The sequence below is a fragment of the Psammomys obesus genome, unplaced genomic scaffold (genome assembly GCF_907164565.1).
Source record: "Psammomys obesus unplaced genomic scaffold, mPsaObe1.curated_primary_1811, whole genome shotgun sequence".
NCBI lineage: Eukaryota > Metazoa > Chordata > Mammalia > Rodentia > Muridae > Psammomys > Psammomys obesus.
The window spans coordinates 15,181,306-15,200,957 of NW_026592548.1; the positions used below are offsets into that span (position 1 = coordinate 15,181,306).

General features: G+C 40.6%; 1 protein-coding gene across 2 annotated transcripts in view; it reads right to left on the bottom strand.

Annotated features, from left to right (window-relative positions):
* Znhit6 (zinc finger HIT-type containing 6) overlaps positions 1-19,397 on the bottom strand; it is a 42,269-nt gene extending 22,872 nt beyond the window's left edge. The window contains exons 1-6 of one of the 2 annotated variants that reach the window (XM_055614429.1): positions 19,177-19,397; positions 18,623-18,768; positions 17,871-17,936; positions 17,679-17,785; positions 17,506-17,591; positions 13,331-13,434 (exon numbers count right to left, since the gene is read on the bottom strand). In XM_055614429.1, the coding sequence (XP_055470404.1) occupies positions 13,331-13,434; positions 17,506-17,591; positions 17,679-17,785; positions 17,871-17,936; positions 18,623-18,768; positions 19,177-19,257 (590 nt within the window). In that variant the 5' untranslated portion in view covers positions 19,258-19,397. Of the gene's footprint in view, positions 1-13,330; positions 13,435-17,505; positions 17,592-17,678; positions 17,786-17,870; positions 17,937-18,622 lie in introns of both variants that reach the window. The other variant, XM_055614428.1, reaches the window with a different exon arrangement.
* Positions 19,398-19,652: the final 255 nt, after the last annotated feature.

Genomic DNA, 19,652 nt, shown 5'->3' on the forward strand with positions numbered 1-19,652 from the left:
CACACACACACACACACACACACACACACACACACACACACACACACCATGCATTCAACCCAGGCAGTATTTATGCCAATGTCTTTTGAATGGTCAACAAAATCTTAATGCATGAATTCATGTCCTTCAAAGTGACAATATCAAAACATCCCAGAATGCAGTTAGAAGGAAAATGCCTGAAAGGCTCTCTGAGGAAGGGGAGGTTAATAAAAGAACTGAAAAATCGATGATACATGTATTTATAGGGAACATAAATATTAAAGGGGTTCTATGATCATGTACTCAGTTATTATTGAGTTTACTTCTTATAACTGCCATTTTAATATCTGAGGCTCTACGAGAATCCTAAGAATATGCAAATCCAAAGTCATCAGCTCCCTTTAAATGATACTGCTCATGCTACAGGCTTTTTTCAAACTCAATAAAGAAATGCACACAGAAAAAGAAAGGTAACAGATATCAGATTTGCAGATATACTGAAAATTAGAAATACTAGGGAAATAGAGAAAAATAGACACTGTCCATTATACAGGCAATGGGCAGTACAATTTCATAAAAAGCTATAAATATATTATAAATACATTTATACATTATTATACATTATAAATACATTTAGAGAAGTACAGGCTTTTGCCCATCAGTTTCATTCCTAGGAATTTATATGGAGGAAATAAGTGGGCAAGTAAGTAATAAGCTATACACAACTGTCCACTGCACCGTGTACTTCAGTGTGGCTAGCTGGAAAGAACCTCATCTGAGGAAACAGATTTACACAGTGAGTGTTAACTATCCCTGAGAGACAGGCAGAACTACGCAGTGAGACAGGGAAAGTACAAATGACGAATGATGTACTTCCAAGTCCGAGAGTAGGACATAAAATGCCTTAATTCTTATTTAAGAGTAGGTCTGCATTAAGTAAATCTTTCATACATGATTTATTTTCCACTACCAGCAAAACCAAAAGTATTTTTTTATTAGAAGTACCAGAAAACAGGGAGAAAAACATTGGGAGTAATTCTCACATCTTTTCTAAGCTAAAATACTTCCCTATCAAAATCTCACTTAGACAAGTCTCCTGAGACATCATCCCTCTGGGGCTTCTGAGGAAGATGGCTCAGCACTTGCTGGCACACAGGGACCTGAGTTCAGACCCCTGAGGCTCACTGGCCAGCCAGCCTCACTCAATCAGTGAATTTCACTAATTGAGTAAGAGATCCTGTCTCAAAAAACAACGTGGTGCATGACCAAGGAACACTGACCCCTGGCCTGTACATTCATAAACACACAGGACTGTGTTATAGATACAATTATTTTGATCGCCTCAAAGGTATTTTGCTGAGAAATATGTTACCAATAGCCAGGGAAATGCTTATAATTCCTGAATCTGGAAGCAGCAGGATGATAAGAAGCTCATGGTCAGCCACAACTACACGGGAAGTCTGAAGCCATCCTGGGCTACAAGCTTATGACTCACATTCAGGATCCCCTACCCCAACTGGAATGTCACAACTGAGAGTCAAAGACAGAGGCTGCATTCCTGGAACTGAGCTTCCAGTGAAACTTAAAGGAGCTTGAACTTATTACACAGTCTGTCATCCCAGCTACTAGGGAGGCTTAGGCAGGAAAGTCAGAGTTCAAGGTGTGCAGGAGCTACATATGTTCAGCGTGTGCCAGGACAACTCATTGACACCCTGTCCCAAAAGAAAACAAAAGACTGAGCTGTAGCATCGTGGAGAGTGCTTGCCAACATTGAGAAACTCTGGTTTAATCCCCAGCACCAACAGCGGAGCAACCAAGTAAACAAAACCACTGTTTCCCAAGAACCTTTCTGAAGGCTCAGTAGCCCCAAGCCCAAGGCACATTTGCTATATGAGCAGTGAATGACTAAAGTCACTAGCCTAGAACTCTGAACTTTTCCTTCTATCTCATAATTTTCTTAAGGAAGCATTCTGTTATTTCTTTTTCATACGGTAAGAGTATGCAATACACCCATGCACGCACACGTACAACACTCAAAGTTGGGCTGGGGGCAAGTTCAACAGCCCTTCTGTCTGAATTTCACTCTATAACAATCTATACCTAATGCTAACTTAAGCAGGAAGGAGACTGTGTTTGGAGCCTCAGACTTTTTGGAGATGACAATTATATTTATATTATAATATTATTAGAAAGGCAAATACTATGTTGAGAACTTAAAATATACTCAAAGGTCATCTTTATAATTCAATTCAATAATCTTAATCATGAAGCTTAGCACAGGAATGCTGACAATGTCTTTACCCGAAACTATCAGTAGCCACGAATCTCATAAGAAAATTGAATGCAGTGTGCAGTGACTATTGCTGAGAATACATACCAATGTCAGACTGTCCTGGGCCCTGACTGCTCTCTAAGGGTGTTAATGCTTCACACAGCTTTTAGAGAGTAAGTAAAGGACTGAGAGGAAGATCCATCAGTTTAGACTGAACTGTTTGTCATTTATTTATCTATTTTTTGAATGTAGTGGTACTGGCACGTAAGTGGAGGTCAGAGAACAACATATAGGCCCTAGGCATTAAACCCAGGCCCACAGCTTGGCAACAAGCATCTCTGTTCACTGAGCCATTTGTACTACCTTTTTGTTTGTTTGTTTGTTTTTGTTTTTTTTGGTGGTGGGGGTCATGGAAGATAGACAGGGTTTCACTGTGTAGTTCTGGCTGTCCAGGAAATCAATTTGTAGACCAGGGTGGCCTTGAACTTTCAGTGATCCACCTGACTTTGCCTCCTGAATGCTGGGATTAAAGGCTTGTGCTACCATGCCCAGCTTTGTTTGTTGTACCTTTTAAGAACTATTTCTTACTATTTTTGAGAGCCACATTAACGTGATGCCAGTTCAAATATTCCTGAATCTTAACTTGAGAACTTTAGATATGTCTCCATAGGATGGTTTGTGCTGACACTTACTTCCCAGCGCAGCAGTGCTGAGATGAGACCTATGAGATACAACTGAGTGCTGAGGCCTCTGCCCTCAGGAATGGATTAACCCATACATGTGTTAAGGGATTACTATGGAATTGTTCTGGCTGCCTTGTGATATCTCCACATGACAGCCTCATAACAGGAGATATGCTCGCAAGACTTTCAGTCTAGGGTGGAAAGAAGCCTACATGGTCCTTGCTTGTTCTTTCAGAGAACCCAGCATAAGTTTCCAGCACCCATATCCTACAGCTCACACTGCCTAAAACTCCAGCTCTACAGGGCTTTCCTCTGGCCTTCAAGAGCACCCACACATATATAAATAAAAACAAAAACAAAATTAAATTTAAAAAGACCTCTTAGTCTCCATAGTCATAAAAATTAAGCTCCATTCATTGTAAATTATCTGGTCTTAGGTATTTTGTTACAGCAAGAGACATCATGAGGTTACCCTAAAGATAGCTCTTCCACATGTCTACATTTCAGAATATTCTAGAAAAATCAGAAACTACTGGTTACCAGAAAAATCCTTGTACGAGCAATAATACTGACAATAATCTGTTGCTTTAGACTCAAGTACAATGTAAGTTGTACCTGTAATTTCATTTTACAGATGAGAATACTAAGGTGGACAGAGTGAAACTACCAACAACTGGGATATTTAGAATCATCAGGTAATAACTGATGGAATTTTAGGAATAAAAGCATTTTGTTCCACTGTCTGCAATAAAATCTTATTTTAATTGAAAACTGAAAGAAAATCCACCATATTTGGAAACCCTTGAAAGACAAAGGCATGAAAATGGCTACACAATCCTTCACTCACAGCCACCTGACCTTTAAAGCATTTTTCAGGACGAAAACTTAAAAGTCTCTTAAAAATAAATGCAACCCTCCCTCATAGAAATAATTTTATTTTATTATGATTAGTAGCATGATTAAGTAGTTCTGGAAGCACAAATAGAAAAGGTCTGCTTAGTTACTTCATTTGGATTAAAATAACTAGAATTTAAGAATGAAAACCACAGTTTTATGTATGTCTCACGTCATTATGAGCATACTTTAAAAAGGATCAGTTCTGTATTTTGCCCATGAAGCACTCCACTACATGGTAATAGAAAACAGGCTAGCTAGGTGGTGTTGGAGAGAAGAGGTGGTTTATTAAGAAAAGGCATGCAGCTTGTGAAAGCTGAAATGAAAAAAAAAAAAAGAGTATTTTTAACCACTCACTGGCTATGTGGTAGACGGAGGTGGCATTCGGGAACAACTGGCTAGTTCTAAGACTGGGGAGCACAGAGCCACTAACTAGGTAAGGTTCAGGAATTTAAGTTGTCCCCCCCCCACAAAATGTACCTTTTAAAACACCCAGGGAGCCCCTCCTAAAAACATTATAATGGGGGAAGAAGAGCAGACATATGCACACCAAAAAATGGTATTAAATGCTGGCATCTGTTTCATGTTAACCCTGGAGAAAGTAAGTACTACAGGAACTCAGGTGAAAGAGCCAGGATGAAGAAGATGAGCTATGGTATGTACTTACACAGATGGCAAGGCAATACAGAAGAGGAAGACATACTAGGCATCAGTAAGGATGAACACCAGGTTTACTTCAGTACAGCAGGCAAGCAGGAGGGACAGACTACAGATCACCTGTCTGTGCAAATTTATATTAATAAACACCCTGGTGGCACAGCAGCCTCTACAACTGACTCTAGACACACAAAGCTACTTTCATGGCCTTATACTCCCGGGGCCTTTGGAGCTGATATTGTACCAGCAGACCACAAAGCTATTTCCCTTCCTTTTAAAGGTAGCCAAAACACTATCTTTCCTGCCTCTTTGGTAAGGTCTGGATATAAAATGCTCCCACCTTTCTCTGGCTGGTGGTAGTTTTGGGAAGCTATGGAACCTTAGCTGGAGGAATGGGTTTCTGGGGGACAGGCCTTGAGCTTTACAGACCAGTCCTACTTCTAGGCTGCAGTCTTTCTGCATCTTGCTCTACCTGGATGAGATATTAAGGATTCTCGGGCAAAAGCTCTGGCTATGAACCCCATTATGCTTTCTTCCCCTTAACAACTGTAACCTCCTCTTAAACCGTAATCCAAGATTAAGTTCCTTCTCTCTTCAGCTGCTTCTTGTCAGGTATGTGGTCATGATACACACTGCTCTTAATGAATGATTTTCTTGTGCAATCTCAGGTAGTGAGACTTGGTGCTACTACTGCAGCCTGTATGCAACTCCAGTCATTAGTGCACAATAGTGCAAGGAGTTTGCCAGCTTGTCTTCCCAGTGACCAAACGGCCAAAAAAGTTGGGCAGGTGCTAAGTTGGTAAATAGGCCAACAGCTTTCAACCAGAGGCAGATATCAAAGTCATCTGACACTTTTTAGAAATAAGGGTAGCCTAAGGTCAATGAGTTAATAGTTCTGTTCACCAAGCCCAAGTATCTATACTCTGGAACTGGCCTGCAGTTAATTCTAAAGGGCACACTAACTGTAAACCACTCAGAAACACTACAAACAGTTCCACTACTGTCACAGATCCTCTTTTATACCCAAGGCAAAAGGCACAGAGAAGTCACTTGGCAAAAAAAAAAAAAACAAAACAAAAAAAACCCAAACCAAAACAAAACAAAACAAAAAAAAACCCAAAAAACCTCCCTTCATATAATATCAGGCTGAGAATGAGCAAAGTCAAGAGTATGACCTATGTTGTAATCCTCATTAACAAGCAAACACACGAGGCAGCTCACATTAGCTTGCTTTATGGGAAATATCTGAAATGGTCTTTGCTCTGCAAATCAGGTTGCAGAGTAATTGAGAAGCAGATGTTAACTTCTTGCCATGGAAAAGACAAAACATTTAAACTTCAGGCATAGGCTAGGTGATGAAATGACAGATTTAAACCACTGTCATTTCTGTTGATGGCCAATGAGTCACCTGAGACACTGACTACAGTGGGCAAGAGGCTACAGTATTCCAAGTACGTGACCATCATCACGGTGAAAGCATGCTTTACAAAGATGTATATGGCATCAGTATAGAGACCCTGAAGGTAGAAAAATCACTTAGATTCCCCTAAGTGAGGCAGAAACCCATACCAAATGCTGTCGTAAAGGACACAGGGAAGGGATGCATTTTTGAGGCACACATTGAAGGCCTAGTAACAGGAAAAAGACTCCCTAGCTGGGTCAATCTGTGGACACTGAGGATGATCAAAGTGTTAGGTTCTCCATTTCCACAGACAGTGGTTAAGCGACACTACGGGAAGGTATATCCTAGGAAGCAGTGTCACATAGCTTCCTTGCTCCTGTGGGCATGGCCATGATTGGGAGAGGCTGGACTGGGGACCAATCAGGCTTCTGTTTCTTCACAGTGCTTTTGGAGACTTTGCAGTGGCTCTGAAATTCCTCCATCAACACCTAAGAGCCACATGGAAAAGGAATGGCAGAGTTCAACATTTCAGCTTGGCTCCAAGTTTTCACCAAGCATCTATTACGTAACCCTCCGGATCTCACTGCAGAATCTACTTGTATTCCACAACTTCTAGGCACATCATTTCATTTTTCTTTGCTCCTTTCTAAAGCCAAGTTGTAGAAAAGTATAAATTTATACTTACATAGACACCATATACACACACACACACACACACACACAAGCACACACACACCCTTTTTAAAGAAATGCATTGCCAAAACTGTTTAAGGAAACAAGTGCAACTATGTTAACAAATAAATGGGCATATTACATGATATAATTAGAAAGCTAAAATTTTATCTAAAGAATAAAATATTTTTTAATTTGTAAAATGTTATATATCTTTACAAGAGGGACACCTAGTGGCTAACTTCTAAAATAGGACTGAGCTCTTAAATACCAATTCACATTTTCAACAATGGGCATGATTCTATGATCTTAATTCTGTAAAGATGACAGATACCTCTTCAGAAAGCAAAAAGCCAAACACAATCCTCCAGTCCAAAGGATAGCTTAGAAAGTTTAGAACTCACAGTTCTAAGCAGGAAGAGGGAGAAGCATGACAAGCATAAGGGCTTGGGGGCTACCTGGAACTGGGTGGGGTGGTAAAGCCATCAATAGATATAGACTTCGGGTAGAGGAAGGTGAAGTTTGCGCCCTTCTGGGGAAACAGGTGGTTAGTCAATACAAGAATACAGGCTGAGAGTAGAGCTCAACACACAGGCTGGTGACTCAGCCACCATCAGAGAGGCTTCCTCCTGCAGCAGATGGGCACAAACACAGAGACCCACAGCCAGACACTACGCAGGGGGAGAGGGGGTGGGGAAAGAGACAGAGACAGAGACAGACAGACACAGACATCTTGGAACACACAGCTTTAAACAAGATGTCTCCATCAAATCCTACCTCAGAGCTTGGGGAACCTATGGAAGAGGAGGCAGGAGAGGGGGAAAGAAGGGACAGAGGACAATAGGAGAACAAGGCCCTGTAAAACAGCTGAGCAAAGTTCATATAAACTCACAGAGAGCAAATGAAGCCGCAATCAGAAGGCCTACACAGGACTGCACCAGGTCCTCTACCCATATACTACACCTTTCAGCTCAGCACATGCACAGGACTCCTGAATATGCGAATGAGTGGGTCTGACTCTCATGCCTTCTCTTGGAGTTCTTTTATTTTTGTGTTGGCTTGTCTTGTCCAACTTCAATATGATGAGTTTGTTTTATCTTGTTCTATTTTATTTTGTTATGTTTTTTTATCTCTTAGATGCCTGTTTTTTGTTTTTTTGGTTTTTTTTTCTCTAATGCGAAAAAAAAAAAGAGTGGATCTGAATGAGAGAGGTGGTGGGGAGAAACTAGGAGAAGCAGAGGGAGGCGAAACTGTATTCAGATTATACTATTTAAGAAAAGTGTATGTTTAATAAGGGAGAAGAGAAAAAAGACTTAGAAAGAAATGTTTTAACTTATTAGTTACTTAATAGTTTAACCTTATTCTTTTAATGCTGATATAACACATTTATTTCTTTTTTTTATTATTTTACATATATCAAAGTATTGTCTACATGTATGTCTGTGCACCCGTGCAAGCCTGGAACCTGTGGAGGACAGAAGAGCATTGGTTTTCTTGTAGCAAGAGTTAAAGTTGGTTCTGAGCCACTATGTGGGTGATGGGAATAAAACCCAGGTCCTCTAGAAGAGCAGTCACTGCTCTTAACTGCTGAGTCATCTCTCTAGCCAAAAGGTTTATTTTTATTATGTGTATGTGTTTATGTCTGTGTGTGGGTATGAAATGACCATGAAAATGCCCACAGAAGCCAGAAGAGAAAACCTGATTTCCTGCAGTTGGAGTTACAGGAGGTTGTGAGGTGATGAGGGTATTGATAATCAAACTTGGGTCCTCTGCAAAAGCAAGTATTTCTTAACTGCTGAGTCATCTTTCCAGCCCATAGTACATACTACGTTTTACTGTAATTTCTCAAGGTGTATGGAGCACATATCGCCCTATTAGCTAGTACCAGTCAAAATACTAATTCAGTTGAATGACTAAGTATAGAAAAGTAAAGGCAAACTAGTAAGTTGCGTTAAAATAACTGCCCTTGGATTTTCAGTCATTGTTTTGGGCTCTTTGCTTTTATAGTAAATGGTGTCTGAATTGCTGCAATGTTGGTTCTTATGGCATTTTGGTCATTTTCATTGCTCTTGACATGCTACTTTTGGCAGTATTTTCTCCTTTAATTTTCTACTGGTCACCAAGGTTTTAACATTAGACAGCTTATTTGAACTGACTGGTAACTAGGTATTAATTTTACCTAGTAAGAGCTGGGCAAGGGAAAAGCGTTTCCATGTCTCTTTTACAGCTGGCATGCCTAGATTCTTCTCTCAGTTAGAGGCCTCTGGCCTAAGGCTGCCCAAGATGATGAAGACATTGAAAGACTGGCTCACAAGTAAAATTATCTGATGTCTAAAAAAATAAAAACAAAATTATAAAATGTTGTCAATTAAAAACTTTCTGAGCCATTTGGTACATTTCAGATTTGAATTTTCAGATCAAGGATGATGTACTGGTGAAGTTTATGCAAATACAAAACCTAAAAATTTTCAAATCTGAGACACTTCGAGTATCAACTAGAGTCACTCAGCATGTGCTGGGGAGCGCACTGCTGCCTAAGCCATGCCTCAGGTGACAAGCACCTTCCCTCTGCACTTCCACATCTCCCGTTTGACCAGAACAGGAGCCATAGCCATTTACATACTTTAAGCAACCAACAGGTCAGATCCACATAGTCACTAGCAAAACCCAACACAATGAAAAGACTGGTACTGTGGATAAAAACACATTTTTCACATGACGGTGTCAGAATACTTTTTAAAAATTAAATCTCCAGCCCCAAATACATAAATGGACCATATATACCTGTCAACATAACTCTTTAAAAAGCAGAAGCTTTATTATTATATTCATACCTACTGCCCTACTTCTGGATAGTGATAAGCATTGGATGTGGCCAGACCTGAGGCTGGAGCTCCATGATGGCAAGAGAGAGCAAGGCCAGCACGCATCTACTCTGTTATCTTCTGGCACGCTGTAGAGGCAAGAAGGCCCCTGCAAGACACCAAGCCCATCCAGTACCATGATTGCAGACTTCTAAGACCCTACAAGATTGAGTCAACCTTTTTAAAAATTACCCAGCCAGTGACTATTCTGTTACAGTAGAGAAGAGACTAAGACTGCACTCCCCAAAGTTGCTACCATGTAAACTACGTAGTCCCGTCTTACTGACAGATTCACTCCTGTGGCTGTCGTTACCCAGGTAGCTGTGAACTGTATAGTCAAGTACAAAACTCCCCAGCAAACAATCTGTGTTCCAAACTGCACTGCTCTGAGTAGTGAGGTGAAATCTACTCTCTGTCCTTCAGACAATGTACATGATCCTGTCTACCACATCTGCACGGTGTGTGCTACCTGCCTGTGCATCAGGAGTTGCCATTTAGTCTCAAGACTGCTGCAGTGTGGCTGCTGACTTAGTGCTTATATTTAACAACGTCTCCCAAGTATAACGATAAAGGCGATGTAAAAACATGCAACCCCCCCACAAAAGGGGTATAAAATACTTTAACTAAAACATCAAAAGCCTTCAATTTAAGTGGGAAAAAGCCAAAAAGTCCTATGTTGAGGTTCCTGAGGTCTAGGGTAAGGGCAAACTGTGCTGAGTTTGCTAGTGTGCCTCAAACTGCAAGTGATGACTTTAGTACCTAAGTGTTCAGTTAAGATGGAAGAGGCAGCCTTAGTGAAGTGTGTAGTGTGCACTGACTGGTGCCAATATATTACACCAGGAAGCTTTCAGCCTCACTGTTCCTCATCTCATAGGCACTGTATCATCTCATGCCACGACAATGATGAGAACAGAACAGTAAGATGTTCTGAGAAGACCACATTCACACAACTTTCACTAGTGTATACTGCCACAATTATTCTATTTTATTGCTGCTGTTATTAATCTCTTAATGTACCTAATTTATAAACTGAATGATAACACAGGAATATGTGTATAGAAACAAACTATACATACAGGGTTTAGCATTATTCACATTTCTGGGAGGCTTGGAATGCAAACCTACAGATAGAAAGAGATGGGATAGTCTGCTATGAGCATAGCTTTACATCTATCTTTAGGCAATACTTTTGGCAATCATTCTATATGAGTACATTTAATTTGGAAGGCATGATAATTACCTCCTTTTCCTATCTGTAGAAACTACTGATAAATTCCTAGAAAAGCTGCTAGGTATACAAGTACTTACAAGCCTCCCCTATCACCTCTTTCCTACACTTGACTGTACCTTTGTAGTGAGTCCAGAGCTCACATTAAATACTTAGGGCAATAAGGTACAGAAGACAATCTGAAAGGTCTCCCACTAGAATGCAGCAACAAGTCAGAATAACCAAGAGGCCCTCTTTTCCATGTCACTGGGTAATATTAGGCAAGGTTGGCTCAATAAGCTGGGGACCTCAAAGTTACATCAAGAGATTAGTGAACAAGTAACTAGAAAATTCTACTCACCAGCACAAATGAGAACAAGGAAAACTTATATCAGTTTGGGGAGGGGAAAGAAGAGGGAAGGTGTGCAGAAATAAATTCTGGTATGACAGTCGTACTATATTTGTGTATTCACAAGCATTAGGTCACACAGGTCTATGTACTTGTCAAGAGCAAATTAGGCTAAGAATGCGGCTCAGTGGCACAGCACCGGCACGGTATGGCAAAGTCATGGTCTGATGATCAGTATACTGCCCCGGCTTCACACGTATAATTAAGATTTTTGCATTTCACAGCACGTAAACTCCAAATACAAACAGCTTTTGAGCTCTAGCTAAAAATGCTGAATAACACGGAGGCCAGGATAATGATATCTGCATTAACCCTGAAATGCTAAAAAGTCAGATTAAAACACAGGTACACATGTCAGGAGGAACAAGTCAGTACGCAGTGTTCTCGCTTCTGTGCCTGCCACTGTTTTTTTTTTTTTTTTGTCTGACTTCCCTTCACAGTGTAAGCAGACACAATCCCTTTTTGTTGTGTTTTACTACAACAATGGAAACCCACATAAGAGAGTGATTGAGCAATTAAACTGTATTGAGGAAAATTCAGCGGACAAACTAATTTATAAGCATGAAAATTAAGGCGGTTGACTTGGCAGGAGGCAGCAGCTGCTCTCAAGGGAGGTGGCGGAAACTCGGGGTGGCATTGCCGCCCTCCTTATAGACAGCGATGCAGCAGCAGCACACACCTGCACTCCCAGGGAATCAGAGGTCATCACACAGTGTGTCTGAGGCAGCCCAGCCAGCCCAAGGCTCTGCCTCAGATCAAAAGAGTAAAGAAAAGAAGACAGAAATTAAGCTATTATTACCAGAAAAGCCTGAATTTAAAGATTTTCCCGAGGCTAGGCCTTGCTATGCTGCCCAATGTGGCCTGAGACTTGCAGTTGACCTATTTTAGACCCCTGAGTGCTGGGATGACAGTGTATACCACCACACCTGGCTCACATTCTTTACAGTCCCCACCAAAGAAATCTGGAAGAAAGAAAGAAAAGAGACTCTGACACAATTGTCTTTTTGAGTGAACATAATAATGCTCATGTAGACACATTAAAACTATTCCCCTCACTCATGAGGAAAATGGTGCAGACAGAAAAACTTAGGTTGCAGAGCTAGTTGTAAATGGGATTTGAAGCCAGAACATTCTGGTTCCAGAGAAAAACAGAAGTCAGGAACATATTTCTCCCATGGTTACATACATGAAGTAAAAGGTGTAATGATTCGAGGATGCCTGCATATTTAAATGTCCTCAGTACAAGTCAACAACTTCAATCAAACTCTATTCTAACTACTGGAGACAAAACACAACAAATACAGGACTGGCCTCACATCTCTGTAATTTCATGGCATTGCCATCTTAGAGTGGTCTATAATTAAAATGAAGTTACTAAACCCAGTTACAGACAAAACAATCTTCTCTAGAGACAAAGACGTTACTCTTGGCTACAAGAACCTGGGATGACAGTTCCAAATGGCTCCTTCAAAACATAGCACACATCTTAAGTACAAGACACAAACCAAAGTTATCAAAGTATGCCAAATTCTCAGTGTGTCAGTTTCTAAGTACACAAATCTCATATTTGATAAAAATATGTAATTACTTTACTTTGGAAATCAATCATGAACAAGGAGAATCAATGTCACTAACATTATGTTGTAAAACATTATATGAAAACTGACATTCTGTAATTACATAACAACTTTTGAAACAGTGCAAGCTTTATTAAAATAAAATTGATGATAATTCTGATGATTCTAATTTTTCAACTGTGGAATAATAAATTTGAAAGGGTCTCTACAGTTTACCTAGCTCCTCCCAGATCAGAAAGCTGAGGGTTGAGAGCACACACTGTTCTGTGCTTTAATCACCCTTTTTTAGATTTAAAGCTCCCAAACACTTCCATAATGTTCTAGGTTTCAGAGAATATTTCAAAACACTATTACTCAAAAGCAGGATTCTTAGCCATGAGCATTGTTGGCACCATTAGAAATGCACGCTATCAAATTCGAACCCAGTCATAAGGCACTATCAGAAATACATGTTATTAAACTCCAACTTACAAGTATATTCACTCGTTTGTTATGTACATCAACATTTGAGAAGCTTCTCAAAGGACAGCAGGGTAACACACCACATACCCAAATTTTTACTAGTTGCAGGACGGGCAATTATCACTCTTTCTTGTCATCTGGTTAACAGTTTAAGGATCACACTTTTGTTAACAATGTTCTAAAGCAAACCAAACCTTAAAATTTGCTCATCATTAAATTATAACAGCTCTACAGTAACAGTGAGAGGCCTACCTATGGTCAAAAACTGTTGAATTCTCTTTCCTCTTGCTGAATCCATTGGGTAGAAGCTTTAAGTAAATACCTTGCTTTCGGGCACGATTCTTCATAAAGAACAGCTAAAAAGAAAGCCAAACATAAGTTAGCTTTAGAATGTCTTACAATTCATAATCAAATGAAACCATACAAAGAGGGTACAAAACACTTGAATTAGTTATTAAACTCAGGGAGGTAACGAGATAGTCTTGAACCTTCTACTGAGTTAAGAAAGAAAGAAAAAAAAAATCACTCCAAGAAAGGGAAATGAAGTTTTCTGGTTAAATGGATAGGAATCTAAAACTTGCAATGCAAGGTTGAACAATCAAGTCATAAGTCTATGGAAAAGGGTTAGCAATCACCAGCTAATACAAAGAAAATGACAGGTAATATTGTAAGTCAGCTGACTTTGGTTTTAACAATGGCAGTAGCTATAAAGATGAATTCTCCCACTGAAAATATAGCCAGGCAATGGGAGAAGTACACATATAAAATAAACATTATTTAAAAACTGCCTTAAAAGCACTTTGAGCTAGCAAACAAACAAAAACTCTCAAATTATTATACTTGCTCAAGAGAGAACACAATTATGACACAAAAGACTTATGAAAACACAAAATAGGGAAAGTGGAAAAGAAAAACAAAGCACACAGACACCATTTATTGATATTGGGCAAAGGAGACAAAAGCTTATGAGCAGCGTTTCTCAACCTTCCTAATGCTGCAACCCTTTACTACAGCTCCTCATACTGTGCTGACCCACAATAACTGTAATTTTGCTACTGTTATGAACTGTAATGGAAGTATGTTTTCCAATGGTCTCAAAGAGGGTGCCACCCACAGGTTGAGAACCACTGGCCAAGAAGAAGAGAAGGTAAAAAACTCAAAGAAGAACTAATTCCTGATACATGAAGCAACTTACGCCTTAAAGTAACCAAGCAAAAACTAATTGAGCCACGGGGTCAAAAGTCCTTTTACTGTGAGGAAAGCTAGAAAAGATTTAAGTAACACTTACAAGCTGACTTTAAGAGAGCACACTCTTGTCTCTCAACAATCTGATGGACACCAGTCTTTGCAGATGCTCAAGTCGCTTACCTCACTACTGTAATACTTGCACATGACATTCATACCTTCTCTTTCTTTGTGGAATAATCCTCATGCCCCAAACTGTGTGGACATTAGTCAAAAGGTAAGGTAGCAAATAAGAAAAAGGTTTGTGGCTGCTTGGTATGGTATGCATGGAATTTTCATCCCAGCATTCAGATTTGTGGCTGGTTGAATCTGTGATAAGGCCAAATGTTTACAATGAATCCCTATTTCTCCCAAGCAAACAGGCCATATATTGAGTGTAGCAGAGATGTAAGACATATAAATGGACCAACAAGATGGAGTGGACAGGCCAGAGCCTGGCCTAAGCTTCTGTTCTATGGCTGCCTGATTTGTGATAAAGGTGACCTTGGGAGAAGGAAGGGGAGATGACCTTTCCAGGAAATGGTGCTATGAAGAGGGATTATTGATATGGAAAATTAAACAGCACATTCACTTTCAGTGGCACTAACAATCGATTCTAGGAAAAAACAAAAATGTGAAATGTAATATTATAAGGTTTTCAGAAAACAATTATCTCTGCAACTTCAAGGTAGAAATTATTAGGTTCAAAGCAGGCCACCCAAATGGCAGTTCTACTGACCATGTACAGGAAAGAATCTGGAAAACTACTAACTATAAAGGAACAAGCAAAAGATAAAACTTACACTAAAGACGTTTGTTCATCAGAAGAGTGAAAAGATAAACCATACAAAATAGTTCATAACATTCAATCAATTGTTGACAAGTCCTTAAAAAACACAAAGAACTCTTCTAAACAATTAAGGCAGAGACAGCTCTCGAGGGCTGAGGATGCCTCAGTGGGTAAGCCTACTGCACAAGCATCAAGAGCTGAACTTAAATCACAGAGCCCCCAAAAGCCTAGTGTGATAGCAAAGTCTGCTATCCCAGCCTCACACAGAGGGATGGGAGCTAGAGACAGAAGAAATCCAGTCTCTTCAAGGTAAAGGAAGAGGGAAACACCAAAGGCTATCCTTTAACCTCCACACACATGCCATGGCATGTGCCTGTCCACATTGACTAGTAATGATGAAGAAAGCTGGCCAACAAAAATATGAGCAAAAGGCTTAGGCATGGACTCACAAAAGAAGAAATCCAAATGTCCAATAAAAAGATCTTTCTTCTCAAAAGGAATAAGTGAATTGTAAAATTAAAGCCCAAATACAATCTTATAGCAATCAGATTGTAAAACAAAACAAAGCCTTTAAAGGCCAGACCAAATTCAGACACCAGTTTTCATGCTGAACTGGCAATAAGTTCTCCTAACGTTTACTCAAACTAAGGACACAAACACATCACAACAAAACAATTTCGTGTTTAGATACAAACCTTGAAAAACAAATGCATAGACAAATCATAATTTAAAATAAAAAAGATTCCTAAAAGCATTGTTTCAAAATCAGGATTTTTTGTTTGTTTGTTTGTGGTTTTTGTTGTTGTTTATTACTGAAAATTCAAAGTCTATGAACAACAAGGTATGTTTCTAAGACAACCTTCAGGAGAGGGAAGTAGGTCAGTGTGGCATATCAGAGGGTGGCAAGGAACTCCAGTAAAGCAGGAATGCTTTTATCCTAGGCCCAGTCAGCTACACCAATTTCCAGCCTATCATTAATCATTATACTGTATGTCGACCTTATGATTTTTTAATGTATGCTGTATTTTACAATAAAAAGAAAAATAGAATTTGTGATGTTTAATTTAACCTGAGTAGTAGTAAGAGCGACTACACAGTAACTTTCTGTATGTGTAATATCAACGTTATCAACAGTGTGTGTGAAAGTTATTGAAAAGCTTAACTTCTACATTAATATAGTTTCTGATTCAATTACAGTATTAATGAATTTCTGTTAACCAAATATTACACATGTGTAAGCTTTAATTTTCCTACTGCTTAATGGAAGCAAGAATATGAAAACTAAGTGTTAGGACACAGGGTTCTCTTAACTATGTTGTCCAAACTGAAATCACACTACTCTCTTAATTATTCCCCACAGCATACCCAGCCACCACCATCTCTCATGCGGCATATACCCTTGCAACTGTTCTTCATGCTTTGATCTTCCACTGTTGTTCCCTGACACCAACCAAGCAGTAAAAGTAATCTTTCAAAATCCATTTATTTTGATTTTATGTCTATGTGTGTTTGCCTGCATGTGGGTATGTGTATGATGGGTGCCTGGTGCCACTGGAGGCTAAAAGAGAGCACTGCAGCCTTTGGAACTGGAGTCACAGGGCAGTCACTGTACATCTCTGTCTAGGTCATGGTCTCCTGCAAGATCAAATGCTCTTAACTGCTGAGCGATGTCTCTAGGCTAACACAAACATGCTCACCTTCTCCCCTTTTTTTTTTTTTTGAGACAAGGTGTTGCACCCCTGCCTGCCCTGGAACTCACGAGAGTCACCTGCCTCAGTCTCTCCAGTGCTTGATTATAGGCACGGCATCTAGCCTCCCTTAGTTTCATGCTTATTTAGAATGCTTGGAGACTCCTCCAGGTTTCCCTAACCTCTGTTCAGCACCCGTCTTCACTCACTCAGCTGTCCTGCCCCTCACAATCCACCAAGCATACAAACCCTGTTCCCACTTGCATCTTTGTATTCTTAAGCCGAGGTCTTCCTATGTCTTCCTCCCTGAGTGCCAGTCACAGGCTGTGCCACTTTTGCTGATGTTTCTACCAGAAGAGTCTTCTTCCAAGTGTCTTCAACTGCCCCCTGTTCCCTCACAGCTCATCTCTACCACTGTGTTGAAAATCATACTCTGAAGAGTCCATGCCCCTCAAACACCATTCTGTTCTCTTTACTCTCTTGACCCATCTTAATTTCCTACACACTCTTAAATCTATCAGGAATTTTATCTGCTGTTCTATACACCCTGACTCTTCCACTTAACCATCTCCTCACAACAACACAAACTCATCAGGGCAAGTATTCTGGATCTACCTCAAATAACCAGAATAGCCTCAGATCACAGTGGCCACTTGAAATGTGTGAGAAATGAGTAAAATGATCAGAAGAGACTTGAACTTGAGAAGATCAGAAAAAATACTTACATATTTTTTGCGTTTTGGTGTTTTCAAAAAAGTATCTCTTGAAACCTGGTCTGCTGTTCTTGCCACATCTTCCAAAAATCTATAGTCTTGTAATTGCAGAATGAAAAAAAATTAACAAGTAACATATGCCAGTGACCAGAAAGCATCCATCTGTTGAACCCAAAATGCCTTACCACTTAGGAGAGTCATTTCAGTAAACTCTTGGAGTGAAACATAAGCTGTTTTATCTCGGACTCCATTACAAGTCAGCTCAGCTTTGTGTCTCTTTACACAGGGCAAACTGAAGAAGCAAACAGGAAGCAGTTTTATATCTGGGGTAAGAAGTGCAGAGAGGTAGGGAATAAGGTAGGGCATCGCATTCCTACCTGCAGGAATATCGCATGCACCGTGGACATCTATACTTTGCTTCTTCTGTCCCACAAGTTTCACACCTGAAAAAGTGCACCTGTGACTTAAAACTCCAAAACTAACTCTACCTATATACCTGTAATCTTTGAATGCTGACTCCGGGACTTTATAGGCAGGCAGTCAAAGCAAATAAATTATAGGTCAGCAACTCTGATAAAGTATTTGACAACTGTCACTGAAAATTATGAAAATGTTTAAAACTGACATTTACAATAAAGTGCAATTCAAGAAAACAGTATGTATAAATCATCTCATTTTTTACTTCTTTTTCTACTGTAATTCGAGAATAACACAAATTGGTGATTTTTAAATTTGTAATTCATGGAGACTCTAGGTGTCTAGATGCATAATCCATGAGCTACATCTGGATAGTTTAAAAACAGCAAAACAAAGTAGGACAAGATCTTTTGTTGGTTTTTACCAGATGTCCCCCAATTCCTATTTTCTTGAAAAGACATTTTGAGCAAGAGCTTCTCAGTTAACAAGATCTGGTTCCACAAAGGTCTCCTGATCCCCATCGTTTTCACTCCCTAACTTGACCTAACTTGAATTTGTTATCTAACAGTACCCTTTCCAACCTAACCTGACACACCCATTCCGACTTCAGGGACCCATTTCACGCCTGGTATAACCTACCTCACACTTTCTGGCTGCAGTGGTCACCCACCCTAACATTCGATTTCCCATTTGGATCTTCTCCCTGTCCTACCTTGACATAGCCAATTTCCGCTTGCAGCCCACTGGGGGATTGCTCTGCTGCTCTTCCTTCACCTTCGAGTCCTCCATCACTTCTCTTTTGAGGCAATCCTCTTCTTTTACATGCACTCCATCCATCACCTGCTCTTCCTTTACGCTCTGATCAACAAACAACTCCTGTTTTACGTCCAGGTACTCCTCCTTCACTTCTTCCCAGTCCGTTACCTCCTCCTTCACCTTCACTTTCTCTTCCTTTATTTCTGGCTCATCCACCATCTCTTCTTTCACCACCAGGCCACTAACCGCCTCCTGCTTCACCTCCTCAAGCACGCCAGCTTTCTCATCCTTCACCTCGGGCCCGCCCTCCACCTCCTGCTTTACCCAGTGGCTGTCCGAAAAGCCACTGTCTATATCCGACCAGTCCACTACTTCCTGCTTCACCACAGCTAAGTCCATCTTTATCTCCTCCGCATCCTCCGTGGTCTTACTTCCTGTCAGTCCGTTCCTCTCCTCTCCATCGCCAGCCGGGGGATTCCCATTTAGATACCCGGCTCCCTCCCCACCAACCTCCGGTCTCGGCCGCGCCCCCTCAGCTACCCTCAGGGGACCTCCGCCGGGTGTCCCTTCCAGCTCGGCTGCAAACTCCATCAGCTCACGAGCCTAGCCGAAGCTGCCTCTCCGTTCTTCACTGTGGCGCTAACTACCACGCCAACAAACGAATCAGCGACAGCGTTACACGTGTGCAAGCCAGAAGCCGCAAGCTAGGTGCGCTCGCTGGAAGCGGGGCTAGCCGCAAAGCAACTCTTCCGTGCTGCGACTCTTTACGACTTGTTCGGGTTCTTTACGGCTCTGGGGCTATCCCTTAGAGCCATCCCTGAGACCACGCCCACTCCACTGTGTCTCCCGCTCGGGGCGGGGTTTCGCCACGCCTTTCTCTGGCTCTAAAATTGGTGTTCTGGGAATTGAAATTACGGGCTGTAAATAAATTGATCCACTTTAATCTGTATTAAGGATTAAGTCTAATAATGTGTTACAACAGACGA